At 43.6% G+C, this 20,064-nt stretch overlaps 1 protein-coding gene across 1 annotated transcript in view; it reads right to left on the bottom strand.

Annotated features, from left to right (window-relative positions):
* Nucleotides 1-20,064, bottom strand: part of MELK (maternal embryonic leucine zipper kinase) — a gene marked incomplete in the record, with an annotated part of 949,965 nt that overhangs the window by 257,482 nt on the left and 672,419 nt on the right. Inside the window, 1 exon segment of the mRNA XM_044058955.1 lies at nt 8,302-8,454. Within this exon segment, the coding sequence (XP_043914890.1) occupies nt 8,302-8,454 (153 nt within the window).

Below are 20,064 nucleotides of genomic sequence, written 5' to 3'. Positions count from 1 at the left end.
GAAAAGTCTTGAGTAGAAACCTTGCCCCCTTTCTTCTTCGGGGACAGACTGAATAGCCCTGGTGCTTAGAAGAGAAAAAACTTGCTTTTGAGGGTCTGCCCACTGATTTGGGGGTAGGTCTGGCCAACCGTTTGGGGTTGGTAAGGAGTGGAAGTGGAATCTGTATCCTTGGGAAACTGTATTTAAAACCCATTTGTCTTGGGTAATGAGTTCCTAATTTTTTGCATGCAGGGCTATCTTTCCCCCTAAAGGAACAATCAGTTGAGCAGTGCTTGGAAGGTTTAAAGTTAAGTCATTGAGACAGTTTACCATAAGGGGGAGTCTTACTACTCCCTGCTTTGGATGTGGGAGCCCCTCACTGCTTAGACCTGTGAGTATCCGGGGACTGAAGCCTGGGTGTTCTGCTGGTTCTGGGTTTGGACTGAAAGCCTGGAAAAGGCAGGAAAGGACCAATTCTTAGACAGCCAATGTCTACTAAATCTGGGAGGCTGCACTTGCAGGAATTCTTTAACAGTTTGCATAGATTTAGCTTTCCCCCCCCATCTTTTTAAGTACTACTTCTGCTTTGTTGTCAAACAGGTGGTCATGGTTTAAGGGAGAATCCAGTAATTTAGCTTTAACATGATTGGGCAAAGATTGCTCCTTAAGCCAAGCATGCCTTCTAAGTACAGACCCAGTGACAGCAGCCCTGCAAGATGCCTGTAATGAATCAAAACCACACTGCAAAGTATGTTTTCCAACTTGTTCAACAGAATGCATTAAATCCTGCAATTCTTTATTTTCAGCACAGTCAAGAATCATCATTTTCTGTTTAAGCACTCCAATAATACGCTGCTGATACTTTAGCATATGAAACTGGCAGTTTAAGGCCCTAATGGCCAAAGTTGCAGAAGTGTATACCTTCTTACCCCAGTAGTAGTAGCCTTAATGCCCTTGGGTTCCTGTGAAATGGTCTCAAGATCCGCAGTACGACTTTTAAAGAGGAACTTAAGAGAGTCAGGTACCCTTATAATACCTATCAGGTTTTCTGGGAGCAGGAGGTAAAGTGTCAGGGGCCAGGCTAGATTCTGAGAAGGCATCATCTATAATGTCCAGTACAGGAACTACAACTAAAAGCCTGTGTTGAGGCATGACTAAGAATTCCCTAAGCCTCTTTTTGGAGTCAGAGTAATCCTGGCTTTCCCAGTGGAAATTCTCCGTAAGAGTATGCAAGGTTTCACCAAAAGTGAAATCTTCTGGAGGGGAAGCAGAGGGAATGGAGTCCTCTGCATCAGAATCCTCATAGGTAGATAAGGGCAAATCCTGGTCATCAAAGAAAACAGAAATTTCAGAATCCTGATCAGAAGGAAAATCAGCCATAAGTCTCTTAGAGGGAGAATGGTGGCTTCCCCTGACTAGAGTAATAAAAGTATTCAGCCATTCTCATCATTTGTTTTTCAGGCATAGGAGCCTGACCATGTGGTCTGGGCATGGATAGAGTTTTAGGCCTTGAAAAAGAAGATGGTGTTGGTTTAATATGCAAGTCAGTAGGCCTGAATACAGCCTCAGAAGCCGGTGCCTGCACAGTAGCTCTGGACCCATCCAAGGTAGGAACATCCGCAGGTTCCACAGTCTAAGAAGCATCTTGCGGCATACCGGACTCTGAATGGGTCTCAGTAGAGGCCTGCGAATCAGAAGTAGCGGGTATCAGGGTCTGCGAAAGCACCAGAGTATCGGCGAACTGGCGACTAGCTTAGGAGAAGCGCAGTCAGCAACAGCTTTGGAGCTATGCGGCCTGTCTCTATCTTTTTTGTTTTTTCGGAATGTCGGTAGTCGGGTGGCTTACCGAAGCCATTTCTGGATAATTGAACAGAGTGCCAAAATATTTAGAGGAGAAAATTAACTGACAACAAATAGTATGAGGTTTGAATAAGGTACAAAACAGATAGCGAGGTACGTCGTGGTCTGGGCCTAAGCAAGGAATGCAGTATGAATGAAAATCTTTGAGATATTTGCTTTCCACAAGAAATACAATTGTTAACTTTTACTGACATCGGTTTAGAGCAAGAAAAAGGATCCCCAACCGGGTACTTAGCTTATTTGAAGACTTCGGATCTGAAACTCGAAAATAAAAATTTCAGGAGTCGGCCAACCGGCACTTGCGTACTGCTTCTGCTTCAGGCACCGCACAGCAAGGAAGACTGATGTAATGGCGTCGGCTGCATGCTTTATACCCTTGACTACCTGACGTCACAGACACAGGACCCAAGAACTTTGATAATCAGGCCGACTGAGGTCTACCTGCAAGAAGATAACCCCAAATGTGAGAACTGCAACAGTGAAACACAAAGAACATCATGCAGCCGACACCATTACATCAGATTTTCTTGCCCTACATGTCAGGTGCCCTCACTATGGGAAGCAATTATATGTTATGTTACACCTCCATCAAAAAACAAATACACCAGAAAGCTTAAAGCAAGGAGGAAAGGTAGAGCCAAGATAATCAGGGGACTGGAGGGAGGATAACCAGGACTGCAACAGTGAATACACTAAAATCTACATTTATTTAAGTGTACACAACTGTACTATGTTCATGTTTCACTGTTGCAGCCATTACATTTGGGTTGATTCCCAAAGCTAAGGATGGGAGGAGGAAGTTAGAGAACATTAGGGCCAGATATTAAGCCCTGCAAGACTGCAGTGGCAAAACCCTGTGTGCATGGAAGATAATGAAGGGCTCCACTGCCATGAGGGCCTGTAATTCAGACACTCTTCTTGCTGAAGTGATGGCTAGAAGGAAGGCTATTTTCCAAGAAAGGAAATTCAACTCTGCAGTTGCAGCTGGTTTAAATGGAGGGAGACTGAGCTTTTCCAATACAAAGTTAAGGTTCCAGACTGGAGCAGGGGCTCACCTGAGGGTCTTAAAATTTTGGTCCCTCTATGGAACTGCTTTATCAGAGGGTGAGAGAAGAGGGATGGTTCAGTATTATAGTGTGCTGAAATGGCAGAGGCATGAATTGTAATAGACGAGAAGGATAGGGCCTTGTGGAGCATTTCTGTTAAATACTGAAGAATATGCGGTAAGCTGAGTACAGTTGTGTCCATCCCGATTATGGCTCTGGGAACAGTATCTTTTCCACTTTTCAGCATAGGATTTTCTAGTACTAGGCCTCCTTGCCTCCAGAATGACATCTAGCACCTGCTTACTGGGGGATGCTGTTGGAGAGCTCAAGGAATTAGCCAGGCTGCAAGGTTCAGGGTTTGAAGCTGAGGGTGCAGAATCTGGCCCGCCTGCTGGGACAGCATTGAAGGTGTCTGAGGTAGGTGCCATGTTTCCAGCAGTGTCATACTGCGCAAAAAGAGGTACCAGTGCTGGTGTGGCCAGTCTGGTGCAATCAGTATTGTCTTTGGCTTGTCCTATTTGATCTTTAGCAGAACCTTTAAGAGGAGAGACTGAGGGGAAAAGGCATAAACCGAGAGACTTTCCCAAGTAAAGGACAGGGCATCCATTTTCCAAGCTTGATTGTGGGAAGTCCTTGGGCAGAATTTGTCCAATTGGTAGTTCTGAGGGGAGGCGAACAGGTCTATCTCTGGAGTTCCCCATTTTTTCCTCAATAGGTTGAATTTTGGTTCCAGTTTCCATTCGTGTAGGTCCATGACATTTCTGCTTAGGTCGTCTGCCAGTGAATTTAGTTTGCCTGGCAGGAACTGAGCCTGTAGGTGCACTTGGCAGCTCACGGCTGTGTTCCACAGAGCCATGGCTAGTCTGCAAAAAGGGCATGAGTGGGTTCCCCCCTGCCTATGTACCACATAACTGTGGTGTTGTCTGTCTACCAATAACTGTCCTGGAACAATAACGGTCCTGGAAGAATGCGGTCTTTGAAGGCTGTCACGGAATTCTGTACAGCCAACATCTTTTTGCTTGATATACAGGTGCATCTGTCTCGGGTTCCATTTGCCCTGAATGCACTGCCCTGCCAAGTGAGCCCCCCATGCACAGTCTGATGCATTTGCTGTTAGGGTTTGGGCAGCAGGGGGTAGAGTTAAGGGGAGCCCCTTGTTGTGGTGGCAGGCCTCTGCCCACCAAAGGAACTCTGTCTCTATACAAGGAACGATAGGAATCACGGATTCCAGATCCCGAGAATGTAGGCATTATAGGCTTTTAGATACCATTGTAGTTTCCTCATATGCAGTCTTGCATATGGAATTAGTAGAATGCAAGAGGCCATGAAACCCAGGGCTTGCAGAATTTTCCTTACAGACAGCTGGGTCTTTGTGGCCAGCAGTTTGAAGTAGGCTATCAAATAAACTTGTTCCTCTGGAGTGAGGAATGCCATCTGGGAAGTTGTGTTCAAGCTTGCTCCCAGGAATACAATCTGTTGGCAGGGTACTAGGTGTGATTTCTTTTCATTTATGGTGTACCCCAGTGAGGTTAGAAGTTTCTTTACGAATGCCAGATGTTTTAATAGCAAGTCCTGGCTTTCTGCCTGAATCAGACAATCGTCCAAGTATGGGTATATCTGAATATTTCTCTACCTGCAAAATGCAATGGCTGGAGCTAGACACTTTGTGAAAACCCTGGGTGCAGTAGGTAAGCCAAAGGGAAGTGCAGAGAACTGATAGTGCATGTAGCCTGCCCTGAAGGGTAGGTATTTCCTGCAAGATTCCCTTATTAGAATGCGCAGGTTAGCTTCCTTTAAGTCTAAGATTGCCAATCAGGCATCTTTGCTTAGCATAGGAAGCAGCTGTTGAAGTGTTAGCATTTTGAATTTTGGAATTACCAAAAAGGTGTTTAGAATAGAGAGATCCAGGAGAGGATGGGAGGTTGGCATAATGGTTAAGGTGTTTACCTTAGAAACACAAGGTGCAGGGTTTGATTCTGACATGGGGTTATTGGCTAGGCTTAAAATGGCTCATAAGGGCAATTAGCCTAGTACTAACCTATGAACCTATGACACCAGGAGCTGTCTTTTCTGGGTACCAGGAAAAGTCCTGAATAAAAACCTTGACCCCTTTCCTCTGCTGGGACAGGTTGAATAGCCCTGATACTTAGAAGAGAGAGAACCTGCTGTTGAACCTCTGCCACTGATTTCGGGGTAGGTCTGGCCAACCGTCTGTGGTTGGTAGGGTGTGGATATGAAATCTGTATCCTTGGGAAACTACATTTAAAACCCATTTGTCCTGAGTAATGCGTTCCCAGTTTTTTGCATGCAGGGCGAGCTTTCCTCCTAAGGGAGCAGGCAGTTGAGCAGGGCTTGGAAGGGTTAAAGGTTAAGTCATAGTGCCATTTTTCCATAGTGGGGAGTCTTACTACTTCCTGCTTTGGAAGTGAAAGCCCCCCCCCCCCACTGCTTAGGCCTGTGCGTAGCCTGAGACTGCAACCCAGGTGGTCTGCTGTTCCTGGGTTTGGACTGAGAAGGCCTAGAAGAGGCTGGAAAGGACCAATTCTTTGAATGCCAATATCTACTAAATTCTGGGAGACTGCACTTGTAGGAAATCCTTCACAGTTTGCATAGATTTAGCTTTTTCCTCCATGATTTTGACGACTTCTGCTTTGTTGCCAATCAGGCAGTCTTGGTATAAGGGAGCATCCAGTAATTTAGCTTTAACATGATCTGGCAAGTTTTGCTCCTTAAGCCAAGCATGCCTTCTAAGTACAGACCCAGTGACAGCAGCCCTAACAAGATGCTTCTAAAGAATCAAAACCACATTACAATGTATGTTTACCAACTTGTTCAGCAGAATGCATTAAATCCTGTAATTCTTCACGTTCAGCACAGTCAGGAATCAACATAATTTTCTATTTAAATAGTCCAATAATATGCTGTTGGTATTTTAACATAAGAAACTGGCAATTTAAAGCCCTAATGGCCAATGTAGCAGAAGTGTATACCTTCTTACCCCATCTGTCCAAGGCTCTAGAATCCCTATCAGAAGGGGTAGGATTTTTGGCAGCAGTAGCCTTAATGCCCTTTGGTTCTTGGGAAAGGGTCTCTGGATCCGCAGTAGGATTCTTGAAGAGAAACTTGTGAGAGCCAGGTACTCTGTAATAACTGTTAGGTTTTCTGGGAGCCGGAGATAAAGTGTCGGGGGCCAGGCGAGATTCCAAGAAAGCATCATCTACAATGTCCAGAACAGGAGGGATAGCTAAAGGCCTGTGCTGAGGAAGGAGTAAGAATTCCCTAAGCCTCTTTTTGCAGTCAGAGTAATCCTGGCTTTCCCAGTGGAAATGCTCCCTAAGTGTGTGCAAGGTTTCACCAAAAGAAAAATCTTCTGGAGAGGAAGCAGAGGGAATGGAATCCTCTGCATCAGAATCCTCATAGGTAGATAAGGGCAAATCCTGGTAATCAGAACAAATATCAGAATCCTGATCCAAAGAATCAGAAGGAAAACCAGTTCTGGGTCTCAGACGGGGAAGGCTGGCTCCCCCTAATTAAAGTAATAAGGTCTTCAGCCATTCTAAGCATTTGTTTTTTAGGCATATGGGCCTGACCATGTGGTTTGGACATCTGTTTTCCAGGCGTGGGACGAGTTTTAGGCCTGGATGAAGAAGATGGCGTCTGTTTAAAATGCAAGTCTGTAGGCCTGAATACACCCTCAGAAGTCAGTTCCTGAACAGCAGCTCCGGACCCATCCAAGGTAGGGACATCCGCAGGTTCCATAGTCAAAGAAGCATCTCGTGGCATACCAGACTCCGAATAGGCCTCAGTAGAGGCCTGTGAATCTGAAGTAGCGGGTATCAGGGGCTGCGAAAGTGCCTCACTGAGTACCAGTGAACTGGCGACTAGCTTAACGGAAGCGTCGGCAGTTTTGGACCTATGCGATCTGTCTCTGTCTTTATCCTTGTTTTTTTCGGAATATCGGTAGTCAGATGGCTTACCAAAGCAATTTCTGAATAGTTGTACCAAGTACCAAAATAATAAGCTGCAAATATAGACAGACGAGTAATTTGGGGGTTGAACAAGGCACAAAACAAACCGTGAGGGATGTTGTGGTCTGGGCCTAAGCAAGGAATGCAGTACGAATGAAAATCTTTGAGGTATTTGCTTTCCACAGGTAAGACAATCGTCAACTTTTACTGACATAAGTTAAGAGCAAGCAAAAGGATCCCCAACGGGGTACTTAGCTTTTTTGAAGACTTCAGTTCTAAAACTCGAAAATGAAAATTTTAGGAGTCTGCCGACCGGCACTTGAGAACTGCTTCTAATTCAGGCACCGCGTGGTAAGAAAGACTGATGTAATGGCGTAGACTGCATGTTTTATACCCCTGGCGACCTGACGTCATGAAGAAGAGACAGCATCCAAGACTCTGTATTCAGGCTGGCTGAGGGCTACCTGCAGGCAGATAACCCAAATGTAATGCAACAGTGAAACACGAAGAACATCCTATAGCTGCAAGGCGGGCACCTTTAGCCAGTGAGCCTCCATACCACCCAATAAGTCATAATGCTATTTTTGTGATAAATACTGAGCACCTCTGTTCAGACCTGCATTTGCTTAGGTTATGTTCCTTTAAGCCAGATCTAAGCTTTAGCACTCATTACTAACAGCCCTCACATTTTCCTCCGACATGGTGTAAATATTGATGTTTATGTCTTGTACAATCTCTTTTCCACCAGTTTTAATAATTTTTGAAGTAAATAAGGTGAACTAGATGAAAACATCTAGTCTATTCCCCATTTAGATAATAGGACATGTATCAAATGAATGATGCTCAAAATATACCATTTGAAAACCCCGTTCACATACCTACCCTTTGAAAATCCATTTCACAGTTACATGACTTTTTTTTTTTTACTTTGATCATGCATGCAAGACTGTTTTATTTGCACACCACACCTGCTTTATCTGGCCTGCTTAGGAACTGTCCCCAGATGATGAATTCAAATTCTCCATAAACTGGGATCCTGCCTGTATACCACTATGCACAGACTTGCCCAAATGAACAATCAGGAAAGATGATCTGATGTATCCCAAATGTATTTTCTTATGTAGTACTGAAGACCCACTGTCAGTGAAATTCTGGTCTTGACCATTACAGAACAGGCAACTATGCTGATATTGAATCCTGACAATACAAAGACAACAGCCTAGTTTGCCTCAGAACACTACATGACATTTCAGTCCACCATTTTAATGTATTTTACAAGTAAAGTGGGACAAGTCAAAGGGACACAATTCTAGTACCTATGGATAAATGCAAACCAACGTCTTAATTTAGTAAATAATTTGCTGTGATGCTAAATGTTTTTAATGTTGCACGTATCTAGAAAGAAAAAGAGACTAGAAGCAAAAAAACAAATGTTCTGCTGAACACACCTCTTTCATTGTAGGAGTCGCTGGCATACACAACTCAAAAGGTGAAGGTGAATCTTCAAAAAAGGCATAATCATCTGGAAACTCCATAGAACCCAGGACACAAGGAGAATCACTGCTGTCCACCATATCTTCATAGTGCATGTTCTTTTGAGACTGGATTGGGAATAAATAGGGATTTCAAAAAATACAAATTACTATTATACACATTAAAGGCAAGCAAAGCATGGAAAAATCTGTTAAAATTTAAATGTTCCAACTCAGTCAAATGCAAAGTGAGCATTCATCATATTAAAGCCTATCCTAGCACCAGGATCCTTAAAAGATTTACAAATCGTTCTAAATCAAGAAACTATAAAGTCAGAAAAGCTAAAGGCCTTAGTGGAGAAAATATAGTCCACTTAGTCAAGAGATGCAAAACATTGAGGTATAGCAGTGAATGAAACCAAGTGTGGATGAATATAATAGATGGCGCTGATAAAACAGGGCAGTGAAGAGGCAAAGCTGTTAAAATACATACTAGTCAGAATTCAAAAGCAACAGTAACCAAATGCAGTTATAAGTACTCAGAAAGGAAGATTTTAATTGTGAAAGGTCCTAGAAGAAATCAGGTATGTTCATACAATATAAGGTGATTTATAAACGGACCAGGTCTTGGTGCAATTATGAATGCGTTCATTTTTCCATTCAGAATTCGTATTTTTCTTTTCTTGGAAGCTTCCTCTCTTCATGAATGTGGAGGGAGGGCACAAGTCTTATGCAGGTGCAATAAGAAACTGCACATGGCACCATAGAGCAGACTGTGTGTGTTCCCACTGAGCAATAATAGATCTGACACTTTAATACGAATTCTTCAATTTTTCCCTTAGAACTGCTCTGTTAGGAACCTAAACAGTTTACACCTACACTAAAAAGTGCAGCACTTGTTCCAAATAGCTTTTTCTTCTCAAAAAGCTCAGCACTTCTCTTATAAGCATATCCCTTGTCTTATAAGCATTCTCTTTGCAGGTCAAGCACTCCTATATTATACAAATCTCTCACTAGCAAAACCCCCCAGGAGTGCCCACTTCCCTGCTAAGCCCACTACTTTTCTGTCTCATACCAACTCATAATTCTTTCTAGCATGTCGAAGGGTCAGATGCTGGCGTCCTCTCCTGCCAAGTTGGTGAATCTGGGAATTCTGAGACAATGTTACAATTGTCTCATGTACACGGACAACCCTCTCCTCTTCCCACGTAACACTAACACTTGTGAGAGATGCAGCTATTTAGCCAGACTGGTGGCTGAGCTCTCTCAACTCAGGACTGGCAAGACCAGGCAGGAGGAGAAGGCAACTACACACACCACAATACCAGTCTCAACCACACCACTGAATCAAACAAATAAACACACTAAGACATACTCGGAGGCTCTGAGTAAAAATTTACCTAAACAGCAGAGGCCTCCAAAGCAGACACCCAAGCAACTGCAAACTCAATACACCACACAAACAACATATAAACAAAATCAGTGTGCAAAGCAGTCACTGCCCTTAAGGCCAAATACAACACCAAACATACTTGTCATAGGTGACTCCATAGTCAGACACACTGATGTCCCGCTCACCAGACTGAGTAAGGAGAAGGTCACAGTAAGCTGCCTGTCGGGCGCTAGAATCCGCCACATAACACAAGCACTCAGGTCTCTCAACAGCAGGTACAAGTACGACTCAGTCATTGTCCATGCTGGTGTCAACGACCTGAGACGTACCTCCTTGGACTACATGAAAAGAGACATTGAGGAGCTCTCTGATTATGTAGCCCAGGCAGGTATGACCCTGACCTTGAGCAGTATCCTACCTTCACCTAGAATGATGCCACAATACAGTGATAAGATGATCAGCTTTAATAATTGGCTTAAATTCTGGTGTCATTCAAAGGGGATCCAATGTCTGTCTGCCTGGGATGACATGCTGGACAAGCCACGCTGCTCGCAAGGGACGGCTTGCACCTGTCACCCTAGGCTTCCGGATATTGGCAAAGGCTCTTGCCACCCCATAGTGCCTTTTTAGGCAAGGCTCAAATTCTAAACCTACCACCCAAGAACACAAAAAGTAAAAAAACTAAGGGTAATGCTGCTCAATGCCAGAAGTCTCAATCTCAAGATGCACGACTCGAGGCCCTTCTCAGTATGGAGAACATCGATGTCTGTGCTGTGACAGAAACCTGGTTCAAGGCTCCTGAGAGCACCCCAGCACTAGCAGGTTTCACCTCATATCATGCGTTCGCCCCAAAATCCGGACAACACCAAGAAAGGAGGGGTGTCCATATTCATAAAGGACACCCACACCTCAAGGTTGGTGGCAACGCACGATGCATCGGAGACCATCCAGGTGCAATTAACCATAGGCAAGACTGCTCTGCAATTTGTAGCATGTTACAGGCCACCCTCTCAAACTCAGGAACCTCACATGGCCTTCCTGAAAACAATGGAGGGGATAAATGTATCTCCAAACACCATCATACTAGGTGACTTCAACTACCCTAATATAGACTGGGAACACTACTCAAGCCCAAACACTCTAGCCCAAAGGTTCCTGGAGTTCATAAACTCAAATGCCATGGAACAACTAGTCACCATCCCCACAAGAGGAGAAAACATACTTGATCTCATCATCACGAACATGGGATCAAAATGTTCAACACCGGAAGTATACCCTCACTGGTGAGATCAGATCATAAACTAATCTCGCTGGAGGTCCTCATCCCGCCCCCACCTGAAATAAAAAAGACCACAGTGAAAAACTTCTCAAAAGCAGACTTCACACTTCTAAGAACTAATGTGGTCTCCTTTAAGGCCCCTGAGCCAGTGGTAAACATTACTCAAACCGCTGAATCACTTACAAATGCCTTCTACCAGCACCTACAGGACTGCATGGATCAGGCAATCCCAAACAAAACTAAGACTCTTTGTACCAAAGGCAAGCGTCCAGTCTGGTGGACCCCAGCCATAAACAAGCTCTACAACAAAAGGAGGAAGCTACTACAAGATAGAGCAAAATCCTTGAAAGGTAAGACACCTTTGATCATTATAAGTAAAAACTAAGAGCTCTCATAAAATCATCCAAGGCAAATTTTGAGAGAAAATCGCCAAGGACTCAAAAGACAATCATAAGGCCTTCTTTAGCTATGTTAGAAACCTAGGAGGAAACTCCCAGATATGCTCAGAATTAGTTCAAAATGATGTGAAGATTACTGAACCTACACACATTGCCAACATACTGGCTGACAGGTTCAGTGCAAACTTCTCCCCAAAAGGAGAGATATCTATACCAGAGGATTGTAGCCCCCAAACATCTCCAACGCCCAGGTGAGAACTGCTCTCTCCAAAGCAATAAACACAGCATCCATGGGACCGGATGGTGTCCCCGGCTGTGTGCTCCACGAACTCAATGAGGAATTAAACCCGCAGTTAGGACAGCTGTTTAATCTTAGCCTCACCTCAGGATACATACCCAAGGAGTGGCGCACGGCGACTGTGGTCCCACTTCACAAGGGCGGTGCCTCCACCGACCCTGGAAATTACTGTCCCATTAGCTTGACAAGGCTTATCTGCAAAGCCATGGAGAGGATCATAATGGAACTCATAAATAAAGACATAGGGAACTTGCAGACTTTGGATCCAACCCAGTTTGGCTTTGTCAAAGGCAGATCATGCCTTTTAAACTTGGTTGACTTTTTTGAGACAGTCACCAAGGCCATTGATGAGGGAAAGGCAGTCCATACAGCCTACCTTGACCTGGCAAAGGCCTTCGACACAATACCCCACTCAGGTTTCATCGAAAAACTCATCAGCTTGAATGTAAACCCATACATCACAAGATGGGTTGCAAACTGGCTAAGTGACAGAACCCACAGGGTCAGAGTTGCTGGAGCCATGTCAGACTCAAAGCCTGTCACAAGTGGTGTCCCACAGGGATCAGTCCTGGGTCCACTCTTGTTCGGCATCTACTTTTCTGAAGTACAAGCAAACACAGGAGGGTTATGGCTGACAAAGTTTGCAGATGACTGCAAACTGGCCATAGTCGAAAACACATCTGACACAGATATCCTTCAGAAGGGCCTCACAGAAACGGATAACTGGTGCCAGAGCCATGGCCTAAAGTTAAATGCCAAGAAATGCATAGTCATACCCTTCGGGAAAAACAAGGTTACCCCTAGCTACCATATAGGTGGCAATCCACTGAGCACAGAAGAAGTCATCAGGGATCTGGGGACCCAGGTTGACAGTAGCCTTCGCTTGACACTCATGTTGCTAAAGTAGTTAGGAAAACCTTCTACATTGCCCACCTGATCATGAAGGATTCATATCTAGATCAAGGGAGGTCATCGTCCCGCTGTACTCATCACTCATAAGACCTATGATTGAGTGCAATGCCCCATTCGGAATGTATCTGACCCGACACCTGCAGCAGCTGGAAAGGCCCCAAAAGTTCCTCACCAAAAGGATAAAGGGTCTCAAAATATGTCTTATGCTGCCCGACTGAAAGAACTCCAGCTCTATTCAGTCTCATACCGCTTGCTCAGAGGTGACCTGTGCCTGACATATAAGGCCATGTCAAACCCTGATTTGATGAATATGCTTCACCTCAAAAAATCTAGATCCCTCAGAACCACAAGGGTGGGAGACTTAAACCTTGACACGGTTATTAATAGAACGTGCTGGAGGGACAGATTCATCACCCAGAGACTCCCTATGCTGTGGAACAAAATCCCGGTACATGTGAGGCAGAGCACCTCGCTGGCCTTGTTCAAGAGGAATCTTGACCAATGGATGGGGGATCGCAGATATACCCCAGGGATTACTTCAGTGTCACTGCTTGACAGAGGCACAGCAAAATAATAGGCATAGTTTTATTCAAACTAAAGGGGTGGCGAAAGCCAAATAACTATGGGCTAGGCTTATAAATGCCCTTGGGCAGACAGATAGCCTAGTACGAACCTATGAACCTATGAACTGTGCTATTGTAGTGGGCTTGTGATGTCAAAGTGCATCTCTGAGTCTCCTACTTCAATTCAACAGCTAAACATAGCAATTGCTTCACTTCTCATCTGGGATGACTTCTGCATGGGGTCTGCCATGTCTACTGTGTCCATGTTGGTTATTGCTGGATGCCTCAGTTTCCTCCAGCATCTCAAAATCATTCCCATAGGTGATCTGATGAGCCTCCAAACTGCCTGTGGGTGTGCTTGCTGTGTACATTATTGTACAAGTGTGTCCTGTCTAGTAGTTTCTCTGTCTTCTGTCCACCTGCTTGCTAGGACAGGTTCAAGCTCTACAACTGACCATGATTTGGATAAAGCAAGTGGCATCTACAATGAGGTTTCAAAAATAAAACCAAGCGTATACTTACCCAAATTACCAAGTTCAAAAATAGCCTCCGAACTGGGGGAGCATTCAAACACAGGGGATTAGTAAGATGGTATTTGTGACCCACTAAGAAGGAGCCCCCTCACAGACCCAATAATACAGTAAGACCACAAACAGGACCCTCCTCAGAGGGTCTGTTACAAGGATGAAGCCCACAGAGTAAAAAAACATCCAGCACAGAAGTTAGAAGGCAGTTAAGCTGAAAGACTACAAAGGCAAGTCTTTAACAAGGTGTAATCACAAGCCATAACCCGCATAGCTCTAAAATAGCCCTTTCAAGTCAGGTAGTCGTAAACCAATCACTTTCTATTGGGAAGATCAACTTACGTCACTTAATTCTCACACACTTCGCAAAGACAGTTTCTTTCAACTTTGTCCACAGCTTCTACCCTGGTTGATAAAAATATGCCTGACCTGTATATAAAAATAAAGGGACTAAACATTTTCACTGCTTGTACCTTACTATCCATAAACAAGACCTTCTGGTTTCAGTTTTTGTATTATCTTTTTAGTCTTTTCTAAATATCCTTGGGCTGCCATTACAGAAACCTTTTTAATCCATACTTATACTTTATCTTGCATCCCCATAAACATGGATATTGCTGAACCAATCCCTGTGTGGCACATAAATTATGTCTATAGCCTTTGTTTTATATTCATTAATTTTATACCCTGGAGTCTTTAAACTTTCACAAAATGCTCCACAACATTGAAATGTCCCAGTCTGGATACATCAAGCACAAAATATCTGTAAATAAAGCTAGCTTTGTCTCATTTATCACACTGTTATATCCTTAACTTGAGTCCTTTTAATTTTCTTTGCCAATGTCTCTAAGAAAATAAAGGGATTTTTACCTGGATCTTCTGATTAAAACTTAATCAGCAAGGAACCCTACCACTTTAATTCTTCTCAAATATTTCATATATCCTCAGTTAACATTATTGTGTCAGGGACTGTAAATGCTTTCATTGCCCTACTCAAAATCCCAGCTTACTCAAACGCCTTCTTTGTATCAAGGCCCACCAACAGTGGGATTTTCCTGCATTCTGCTTTTCTATGGCTTATTATTCTACTTCTGTTAATTTTGTCAAATATTTGCTTCCCCTCCACAAAACCTCATTTGTCCATATTAATCATAGCAATACATTTGCCATTCTTATAGCCAGCACAAACACTTTACAACGATTTAAAAATGAGATGGGTCAATAAGTACCAGTCTGATGGGTCTTTACCTCTTTGGATAATACAGCCACCAAAGTTTTTTTCTAAGATGCTGGCATTTCCCTTCCTTTTAAAATGCAATTCAAATCTTTCAGATCTTTATCAGTTCTTGGAAATTTCCTGGAGATTGATTATATATCACTATAGTTAACTCATCTCCTCCCAACTTAACTAGTAGTTGAGCTCATTTTCCTCTAACCTTGGCATAGTTAAGTCATCCAGAAATATTTCACAGTGTGTGCCCTTTCTTAATTTCCATATTTCTCTGCTTTATACAAATCTTCATAAAATATTCAAAGTAGCCAATATTTCTATAGGATCTTTGAATACTTTTCTTGACAAAGGCTCCCTAGGTTTGAGGGTAACCCTTTCTAATGTCTATTGCCAAAGTCCTTGTGCACTGGAGTTAAAAAAAAAAAAAAAACAGCAATCCTTCCATGCATATTATCCAAATATTCCCTTATTTTCTCTTTAGCACTCTGCAGATGTTCATCTTGTTCTAGGATGTTCTCCTGATTCTGTAATACCTTAAAGTGAAAATTATGATCCCACTTTCAGAAAGAAAAGTGGAGGATGGCACCTGATATTTTGCAGAAAACAAAACGTACTTCCTTGAAAGAGCATGATGCACAGAGTTGCTGAAGGATGCGATAGCCACCAGGAAATGTTGCTGAAATAATGGGCTTAGCCAAACATTCATGACAGAACAAATATTATGAAAATTTCTTATAACTTTCTATTTTATATTGAAATGCTCCAGCTGCTGAGCATAGTAGAACCTTCATTTCAGTCTTCCTGAGTGACCTCCCTTTGATAACTGAAGCTCTGAAAGGAGACAATGACCAGAAGGTCACTTCCAGGTTGTAATGTTTAGCAAAAATATACTCTGTTGACCATGCAGCATCTAAGCAAATGCCATCCAAGGGCACATTAAGAAGGAAAGCCATAGATGCAAGAACAGCTCTTGTCATCCCTGCAATGCCTTTACCATATTTTTCATATTAAAAAAAAGCCCGTACAATTTACTAGCTTAGAAAGTTATTATGTAACCTTTTTTGCCTTGACAACTTTTAACAAAGGAGAAAGGTAAAACTTCATCTTTTCTAATGGATTTTGTTCTACATAGCACCAAGTTTTGTCAAGTTCATCAATAAACTGCAGATAAGCTCCTCGGTTTCAGCACTACGAAAAATGGTAAAGTAATAGACTGGTTAGAGTTAATGTCTGTTACATTAAAGCATAAAGGAAACCATCTTTAAAGCATAAAGGAAACCATCTTTATTAATAAAGTACAGTTGTGTACACTTACCATAAATGTAGCTGCTAGACTGTATTCACTGTTGCAGTCATCACATTTGGGGTTATCTGCTTGCAGCAGCCCTCTGTCGGCCTGATTATCAAAGTCTTGGGTCCTGCATCGGTTGCGGTCTCATCGTCTATGACGTCAGGTAGTCAGTGGTATAAAGCATGTAGCCGACGCCATTACGTCAGTTTTTTTGCCCCAGATGTCACGTGCCTCCCTAATGGGAAGCAATTAAATATAAATATGCAAGGTTATACCTCCAACAAAAAAGCAAATACACCAAAAAGGTTTTAAGCCTAGTAAAGGAGAACAGAGGTATAGCCAAAAGAAGTCAGGGGGCTGGAGGGAGGGTAACCAGGACTGCAACAGTGAATACACTTGAACATCTACATTTATGGCAAATGTACACAACTGTACTATGTTCTTCATGTTTCACTGTTGCAGTCATCACATTTGGGTAGATTCTCAAAGCTAAGGATGGGAGGAGGAAATTAGATAGCATTAGGACCAGCTATAAGGCCCTGCAAGACTGCAGTGGCAAATCCAGCTCTGGATTTAGAGAAAATGGGTAAATGGTAATGCTTGGAGAAAGTATGTACAGAACTCCAGGTAGCAGCTTCTAGGATGTCCCTAGTAGGGGCACCTCTGAGAAAGGCTGTAGAGGTAGATGCAGCCCTGGTTGAGTGTGGTCTTATCCCCACTATGGGATAGGTTTTCCATTGTGCTTATAGCAGAAATGAATGCAATGGCCTATCCATTTAGAAATGGCTTGCTTTGAAATTGCCTTCCCCTCTGGCCCTGCAGCAAATGCCACCAGCAGTTCAGATTTCCTTTGAGGTTTAGTCCTGTCCAAGTAAAATCTAAGTTGTGTGTGTGCATGTAAGGAGTGCAGTATCCGTTCCCCTTTGTTCTGTGGATTAGAAAAGGTTGGCAAATGAATAAACTGATTAAGAGCCACACTGCATACTACCTTGGGCATGAAGGAGGGGTTGGGTCCTGAGGGACACCCTGTCCACATGAAAGATGATGAAAGGCTCCACTGACATAACGGCATGTAATTCAGATACCCTTCTTGCTGAAGTGATTGCTAAAAGGAAGGCTGTTTTCCAAGAAAGGAATTTTAACTCTGTACTTGCAGCTGGCTGAAAAGGAGGTAGAGTGAGTTTTTCCAATACGAAGTTAAGGTCCCAGGCTGGAGTTGGGGCTCTCCTGGGTGGTCTTAAGTTTTTGGCCCCTCTGAGGAACTGCTTGAGCAGTGGATGAGAGCAGAGGGGTGGTTCTGTGCTGTAATATGCTGAAATGGCTGAGGCATGAATTTTGATGGAGGAAAAAAAAGAGGCCCTTGTGAAGCATCTCGGTTAAGTATTGAAAAATATGAGGTAAATTGGGCACTGCTGTGTCCATCCCTTGAGTTTTGTTACAGGAACAGAATCTTTTCCATTTTTCAGCATAAGATTTTCTAGTATTAGGCCTTGCCTCCAAAATGACATCCAACACTTGTTTACTGAGCGATGGTAATGGAGAGGTCAAACAAGCCAGGCTGCCAGGTTCAGGGTTTGAAGCTGAGGATGCAGAATCTGGCCCTCCTGCTGGGACAGCAGGGTAGGGGTCTGAGGCAGGTGCCATGGTGCTAACAGTGACACTGCGCAAGAGGGGGTATCAGTGTTGGCATGGCCAGTCTGGTGCAATCAGTATCATCCTTGGTTTGTCCTGTTTGATCTTTAGTAGTACTTTGGAGGGGAGAGGCAGAGGAGGAAAGGCATAAACGGATAGATTTTTCCAGTTGAAGGACAGGGCATCCACTTTCCAAGCTTGTTTGTGGGGAGTCCTTGTGCAGAATTTGTCCAACTGGTAGTTCTGGAGGGAGGCAAACAGGTCTATATCTGGGCTCCCCATTTTGTTTATCAACATGTTGAAAGTCTTTGGTTCCACTTTCCACTCGTGCGGGTCCAGATTTCTGCTTACTTCGTCTGCCAGTGTATTTAGCTTTCCTGGCAGGAATTGAGCCTGTAGATGCACTTGGTAGCTCAAGGCTGTGTTCCACAGAGCAATGGCTAGTCTGCAGAGGGGGTATGAATGGGTTCCCCCCCCCGCATGTTTATGTACCACATAACAGTGGTGTTGTCCGTCCTTACCATTAATTGGCCTGGAAGAATGTGGGTCCTTGAAGGCTGTCAGAGCATTCTGTACAGCTATCATTTCTTTTTGATTGATATGCAGGTGCATTTTACTTGGGTTCTATTTGCCCTGAATGCAATTCCCTGCCAGGTGAGCCCTCCATGCATAATCTGATGTGTCTGTTAGGGTATGGGCGGCAGGGGGTAGAGTGAATGGCAGTCCCTTGTTTTGGTGGCAGGCCTCTGCCCACCAAAGGAACTTTAACTGTAGGCAAGGTATGATAGGAATAATTGCTTCTAGATCCTGAGAATGTTGACACCATAGGCTTTTTAGATACCATTGTAGTTTCCTCATATGCAGTCTTGCATATGGAATTAGGAGAATGCAGGAGGCCATGAACCCCAAAGCTTGCAGTATTTGCCTTGCAGATATAGCAGGGTTTTGTGGCCATTAATTTGAAGTAAGCTGTCAAATTAGTTGGTTTCTCTGGTGTGAGGAAAACCATCTGGGAAGTTGTGTCCAAGCTTGCTCCCAGGAATATAATTTGTTGACAGGGTACAAAATGTGATTTATTTTCATTTATGGTGTACCCCAGACAAGTTAGCACCTTTTGTACAAACGCCAGATGATTTGAAAGTATGTCCTGGCTTTCTGCCTCAATTAGACAATCATCCAGGTATGGATATTTCTTTGCCTGCAAAATGCAATGACTGGAGCTAGGCACTTTGTGAATACCCTGGGTGCAGTAGATAAGCCAAAGGCAGTGCAGAGAACTGATAGTGCATGTAGCCTGCTTTGAAGCGTAGGTATCCTTCTGCAACATTCCCAGATTGGGATGTGCAGGTAGGCTTCCTTTAAATCCAGTGTTGCCAACCAGGCATCCTTGCCTAGCATAGGAAGCAACTGGTGAAGAGTTAGCATCTTGAATTTTGGGATCACCAAAAAGGTGTTTAGGATAGAAAGGTCCAGGATAGGACGACATGAGTCGTCTTTTCTGGGTACCAGGAAAAGTCTAGAGTAGAAACCTTCTCTTCCTCTTCTAGTACAGTTTGAATAGCCCTTATGCTTGAGAGAGTACTTCCTTTTGAGCCTCTGCCCACAGATTTGGGGGTAGATCTGGCCAACCGTTTGGGGTTGGTAATGTGTGGAAGTGAAATTTGTAACCTTGGGAAACTATAATTTAAAATCCATTTGTCCTGGGTAATTAGTTCCCAGTTTTTTGTCTGCAGAGCAATCTTTCCCCCTAAAGGGGCAATCAGTTGAGAAGGCTTGGAAGTTTTAAAGTTAAGTCTTTCAGACAGTTTACCATAGGGGGAGTCTTATTACTCCCTGATTCGGAAGTAGGAGCCCCCCCATTGCTTAGTCCTGTGCGTACTTTGGGACTGTAGCCTGGGTGTTCTGCTGGTTCTAGGTTTGGATTGAGAAGGCCTGAAGAGGCAGGAAAGGACCAATTCATAGAGGGCCAATGCCTACTAAATCTTGGAGGCTGTACATGTAGGAAATCTGTTTACACAGATTTAGATTTTTCCACCATCTTTTTAAGTACTACTACTGCTTTGTTGCCAAACGGGCGGTCTTGATTTAAGGGAGCATCCAGCAATTTAGCTTTAACATGATCTGGCAAAGACTGCTCCTTAAGCCAAGCATGCCTTCTAAGTACAGACCCGGTGACAGCAGCCCTGCAAGAGGCTTCTAGTGAATCAAAACCACATTG

The sequence above is a fragment of the Protopterus annectens genome, chromosome 17.part0 (assembly GCF_019279795.1).
Source record: "Protopterus annectens isolate FY-2018-M chromosome 17.part0, PAN1.0, whole genome shotgun sequence".
Classification (NCBI taxonomy): domain Eukaryota; kingdom Metazoa; phylum Chordata; order Ceratodontiformes; family Protopteridae; genus Protopterus; species Protopterus annectens.
The sequence above is the reverse complement of the archived record's forward strand: the minus strand, read 5'-3'. Positions and strand labels throughout refer to the sequence as shown.